The sequence below is a fragment of the Dermacentor silvarum genome, chromosome 5 (assembly GCF_013339745.2).
Source record: "Dermacentor silvarum isolate Dsil-2018 chromosome 5, BIME_Dsil_1.4, whole genome shotgun sequence".
Lineage (NCBI taxonomy): Eukaryota > Metazoa > Arthropoda > Arachnida > Ixodida > Ixodidae > Dermacentor > Dermacentor silvarum.
The window spans coordinates 4,240,391-4,246,480 of NC_051158.1; the positions used below are offsets into that span (position 1 = coordinate 4,240,391).

Below are 6,090 nucleotides of genomic sequence, written 5' to 3' on the forward strand. Positions count from 1 at the left end.
AAAATTTGGAGGAAGCTTAAGCGTCGCCTTTAAGAGTGGAACGCGATAGCAACCAAATATCCCTGACTGCTTCTCACGCTTCCCGGAAACTGCAGCTCATGTGACCGTAATGTCACGGCCAGCGGTAGTGGTAATGTTTACCGGGAAATGCTGGCGGCGAACGTTATGCACGAACGCGAGCTTTCTGGTAGAAGCGCATCTTCTTGCTCGGGCCGATTTTCTGTTATTCTTTCGCACTTTTAATATTTCAGTCTGAGAAGATTTAACATAAAAGCCATGTGCTGTCGGTGTTTTGTGTCATGTCATTTTTTGTTGGCTGTCATTCTCAAAATTCCTAGGAATAACTTTGTAAAGAATGTAAGACAAGTTATGAGCAACTTTAGTGATAGAAGAACTTTAGTGCCGCATAAAATATTTCTCGCTCACGGGATGCCGACACCAGATTTTATGCGGCACGAGGCTTTTAACGCTATCGCGTTAAATAGCGTTAAAATATGTCAAATAGGTCAAATATTACTTCTCGATGAGAAGAGAGTTTCCGCTTGTCTTCTCCCGTCTTTTCTGTCCGTTCTTGCTCTAGCGTCGGCGGTGGCCAAGTAATGATGAATGTCTAAATGTCTGCTTTACTGAGCAATGTTTCAGGGAATCAGTTGCACATAACACTTAGAAAATCTCTTTAGACACTCCAGCATCGACGGTCTAGTCACGCGTCTAAAATTTTAATAGACTATTTATAGGCATACACACCCCGTGTACTGGCTTTTGTCATGCATTGACTTAGGAACGGCAACTTTTGCTGACTTCTTTCTGAAAACAGCTTATAGATTACGAGTCGACCGCAAGAAATATTCTAACATACCACATACGTTGCATATACTACAGAGTCATACTAACGTTTACAGACAGCTGTCATAGGATAACAATTATGGCACGGCGTCATATTCGTCGCATTTGTTAAATTCAGCCATGTCTCTGACATAGTGTTATGGGGGAATTTAATTCTATCAGACAGGCCGTAGCAGCCCTCTGGGCCAATCAGAGCAGACCAGATTGTGAATTCGACAATCTGGCGGAATTCAACAATGCCCAGAATAGCAGACATGGTTTCGTAAAGTACACCCACTGACATTTGTCAAATTCTGCCATGTTATTAAATTCAGTTATGCGGGAATTTACATATTTGAATCAGAGAGGCCGTAGCAGCCCTCTGGGCCAGTCAGAGCTCACCAGATTGTGAAATGAACGAAGCCTTGCAATCGTCTTCTGATACTAGAAAATTGGCCCTTAAATATGGCGGAATTCAACAATGTCCACCTGGAGTAGCAATTCAGGCGAATAACCAGGCTAACATCTCCAGCATCTCATTAAAGCATGTTTCTCTCTCTCTCAACAATGTCCAGAATAGCATCCATGGCTTCATGAAGTACACCCACTGTTCCCTAATCCTTCTCGACAGGTTCCGCCGCCCTTGGACATCTTCTCGAGGGAGCACTCGTCGATGGCCGAGTCGCCGCCCTCCAACCCTATCAAAAGTCCGCCGCAGGCTGGTGTGGTGGCGACCGGACCAGCGAAGCCTCCCGAGGCGCCTCAAGCCTCGTCCACCACGGAGGCGCCCGAGAAGCCTCCCGCGGAGGCCACGACTGAGGGCCACTGAACGCCGTCTACCCTGTTTTCGCTTCATTTTTATTCAAGCGGCTGTTTCATAACGCGCGTTTTGTCCTATTAAAACGCGTGATCTTTACCTTACTTTATTCCTTTTTTTGCGATAGCAACTATTTGGACACCCCCGGGGCACATGTGCCGTCGGCATCGGCGTCGCTGTGACGTTCCGTATTAAGTCCAAGGGCGATAACACCGTCGCCGTGTGCTGTATGTGCGAGTGAAATCATGCGAGGTTGAGCTTATGATGCGGCTTAATCTCGCGCGTGCAAGGGTGGAAGGCGGGCAGGTAGAGTGCAGTCTTCCCTCGCGGCGCGCAAGGTAACGGGGGGGGGGGGGGGGGGGGGGGGCGTTCTACTCCGGCGGCTGCTGCGTATGACCCCGTCGCGTGTGCTCTACCTTGAAAGCGATCTGCGGTGGGGAAAGAGTGCGCCGAGTGCCGATAGCTTCGTGTTCGCTGCTTCCGTCGCTTAGTTCGCGTTGAAGCGAGAGGAAGCACGAAGGTCAATTCGCTCGCTCGTTTTCGATTTGATGACAGAGAGCGATGGGCTGACAAGGCAAGTCCCCGTTTATTATTCCGTGCTCCTTTTTATAGTACACATTCTGGCCAGAGTTGCCAGACCATATGACGATACATCATCCTTCCTTAGGGCACTGCAGTAAACCGACTGTAGTAAACAAAACGCCGAAACTTCAACATAGACATGAACAACAACAAAAAAAAAGAAACAAATTACACTCGATAAACTACACAATTTGTTCGAAATCCTTTGCGTATGACAGCTTCGATGGCGGGCGCTTGATGCGAGTCGATCTTCTAGAACTCTGTCCCGTATCACTGCACGCCCCTGCCACACCTTTGTCATTTGCCTGGTTGCCACCTTCCTTGGGTTCTTTGTCCTGCATCACACTCGGATGGTGAACAGTGGTTGATGACGTAGCATTGTCGGTAGCTGGCGTCATCTCTGGAAGGTCAACCATGCTTGCTCTGGTTGAGCCTGGCTGGAAGACACTGCTCGATGGAGGACCTGTCGACTGTGATTGCCCTGCATCCTGCGCATGCACACCTTCTTCATATTCCTCATCCGTGTCTCGCAGCATGAACCTTTCCTGTGTTTTGAGGATGTGCTGCCTGTTTCGTCTTATGGTGCGGCCTTCTTCGGTCCTTAGCATGTAAGACCTGGGATCGACGCGGTCTTGAACTGTGGCTTTGATTGTCCACCCAGAGTCATCTAGAATGCGCACGGTGTCTCCGCTGTCCAAGACTGGAAGTGAGGAAGAAGCCTTGGGTTTCTGCACGTGCTTCTTCACCTCTGCCGCAGGTTGAACAGCGAAGTCCGGCAGCCGTCCACGCAGCCGCCTCCCCATCAACAACTCAGACGGGCTTTCGCCGCCTTCCAGGGGAGACAGACGATAATTCAGGAGAGCCACCCAGAACGCCTCCCTGGCGTGCTTCGTTTTCTTCAAGAGGCGTTTTACGACCTGCACTCCCTTTTCAGCCAGACCATTCGCTCTCGGGAACCTGGGACTGGAAATCACATGTGAAAAGTCACACACCCGCGCAAAGTTATGAAACGCACTGGAGGTGAATTGCGGGCCCCCGTCGGTGTGTATCTCCAGCGGAATGCCGTGCCTTGCAAACATCATTTCAAGTTTTCTGATGACGCTTTCACTCGTCGTCTGTGTCAGACGCTCTACTTCCGGATAATTTGAATATGCATCATACGCTACCACGTACGAAACCCCCGAGTGTTCACACAGATCTACTCCAACCCTTTCCCACGGAAAACTTGGGGCAGGGCTGTTGATGACCGGCTCAGCCGGTTGGCGATATGCAAACTGGCAGCACGTGCTGCACTTCGCACTCAACTGTTCGATCTGTTTCTGCATTCCCGGCCAATACATAAGAATCCTTGCTCTTGCTTTCGTTTTGTTGAGCCCGAGATGCCCCTCATGCAGGCGTTCCAGCATTTCCCTGCGCAGTTGCCTTGGAATAACCACTTTGCAACCCTTCATTAATACTCCATCAACGTACGACAGCTCCGATTTCACTGCAGCGAATGGACCCGTTATTTGACCTTGTTCTAGGCATGTTATGACTTGCCTCAGCTCTTCGTCTTGTTGCGTCTCTGCCTGCAGTTTTCTTTTCATCTTGTCACTGACGAGGCTTTCCAGGACTTGAGCAGCGTGCACGCTGACGCCCTCATCTTCGCTTGGCCGAATGTCGTCTTGAGCTGGGATCCGGGATAGAGCATCGGCTAGTAGCAGTTGCTTTCCTGGCACAAAGTGCAAGGTAAATTCAAAACGCATTAGTCGCAAGAAGAATCGCTGCAGACGAGGAGGCATTTCACAGAGTTCCTTTTTTGCTATTGCCAATAGAGGCTGATGATCAGTCTCTACTGCTATCTTTGTGCCAATAATGAACTCGCCAAACTTCTCGCACCCAAACGTGATTCCCAGCGCCTCCTTTTCAATCTGAGCGTATCTTGTCTCGGTTTCCGTGAGCGCACGCGATGCATACGCCACTGGCCGCCAGCCTTTATCATGAAGCTGCATCAGCGCGGCTCCCAACGCATTCCTTGAGGCATCGGTGCTTATCTTGATTTGTTTCCGTGGGTCGAAAACTGCTAGGACGGGTGCTGACGTTAGCAACGTGCGAATACTTTCCCACTCTTTCTGGTGAACGCTGCTCCATTCGAAACACGCACTTTCACGCATTAAACTGCGCAGCACCGCTGTTTTTTCAGACAAACAAGGGATGTACTTTCCGAAATAATTCACTGCGCCTAGCATTCTTCTTACTTCCTGCTTTGACGTTGGGGTTGGCATGTTGGCGACACACTTCACGAGCTCTTCGTCCGGTTTGATTCCTTCATTCGAGATAACGTCTCCAAGAAATTTGATTTCTTGCGAGCCAAATATGCATTTCTCAGCGTTGAGCGTGAAACCGGCTGAACGTATTGCTGTCAGTGCTGCCCGTAAACGTCGGTCGTGCTCTGCTTTTGTCGTTCCCCATACCAGCACATCGTCTATGTATACACGCACACCAGGGACCCTGTCTAATGCGTCACTGATTTCTCTCTGAAATATTTCCGAAGCAGAACTTAGACCAAATGGTAGTCTCAAGAATCTGTATCGCCCGTACGGGGTACTGAACGTACAAATTCTTGACGACGCATCGTCCAACGGTATTTGATAAAACCCCCGATTAGCGTCAAGTTTGCTGAACCACCTGGCTCCTGCTAAATCTGCCTCGATGTCTTCCCTTCTGGGAAGCTCGTACCGTTCGCGTTTGATGTTCTCGTTTATGCGCCGCGGATCCATGCAGATTCGAATTCCTCCGCCCTTCTTTTCAACAATGACCAGTGGACTCACCCACTCTGCCGGTTCCTCCATTTTCACGATGATGCCTTCGGCTTCCATGCGCTCCAGTTCCTTTCGCAAAGGGGCCTGTCTCGCGTGTGGCACTCGCCTTGCTGGCACCGCTACCGGCTTGGCTCCGTCTATCATTGTGATCCTGTAGGGACGTTTGACACAGCCGAGACCTTTGAACAACTCCGGAAATTCTGCCGTTATCTGCTCTCCCAGACTAGTTTGCCTTGAAATGGCGTGGGCGCGTGTCACCAGGCCGAAACACTCGCAGGTTGAAAGTCCCAACAACGCTTGCTTGCCTTTCTTGACTATAAAGAATGTGACCTGTTGCACTTTGTTGCCCAGTCGCAGTGGCAATGATGCTGTGCCGAAATGCTCAATCACATTTCCTTCATAGCTTGTCAGAACTGTCTTGCTTTGGCGCACTTTTGCAGCTGTTTTGAGCCTTGCGAACAGCGAGTGAGGCAGCAAGTTTGCCTGCGCACCAGTGTCGACCTTGAATGTCACTGCTTTCGTGCCTATTGTTGCATCAATTGTCCAGTCGCGACCCACCGTACTTGCCACGCCGCTTATTTGCACAGCCAGAATTTGGAATTCATGTTCAGAATCTTCGTTTTCTTCGCGTGCTTCACGGTCCACCTCATTAACTTTTCTTGCTCTGCAGCAAATGGCAAAATGGTTCTGCTTACCGCAGTTTCCGCACGTCTTTTTCCAGGCTGGACACTTCCTAGGTGGGTGGACCCTGTTGCAATAGGTGCACTGATGGGTGGACTTTTTCCTAGGTTCACTTCGGTCCCGTTTGTCCACTGCACAGGCCTGCGCTGCTTGCTGTTTCTGGTCCCACAGTTGGTCGTGGCTGGCTGCCAGCTCAGCTGCTTTGCAAAAGTCTATAGCCTTGGAGAGGCTTAAATCCTTTTCCCTTAGGAGACGGGACCTGAGCTTCGTATCTTTCGTTCCACACACAAGTTGGTCACGCACCATTGAATCCCTCAGGTCTCCAAAGTTGCACGTCTGCGCCGCTATCTGTACATCTCTCAGGAATTGTTCGAATGTTTCATC

At 50.0% G+C, this 6,090-nt stretch overlaps 1 protein-coding gene across 2 annotated transcripts in view; it reads left to right on the forward strand.

Moving 5' to 3' along the window:
• LOC119452817 (translation initiation factor IF-2-like) overlaps positions 1 to 1,739 on the forward strand; it is a 51,756-nt gene extending 50,017 nt beyond the window's left edge. For both annotated transcript variants that reach the window (XM_049667295.1, XM_049667294.1), the window contains exon 4: positions 1,457 to 1,739. In XM_049667295.1, the coding sequence (XP_049523252.1) occupies positions 1,457 to 1,654 (198 nt within the window). In that variant the 3' untranslated portion in view covers positions 1,655 to 1,739. The remainder of the gene's footprint in view (positions 1 to 1,456) is intronic.
• The last annotated feature ends 4,351 nt before the right edge of the window (positions 1,740 to 6,090 follow it).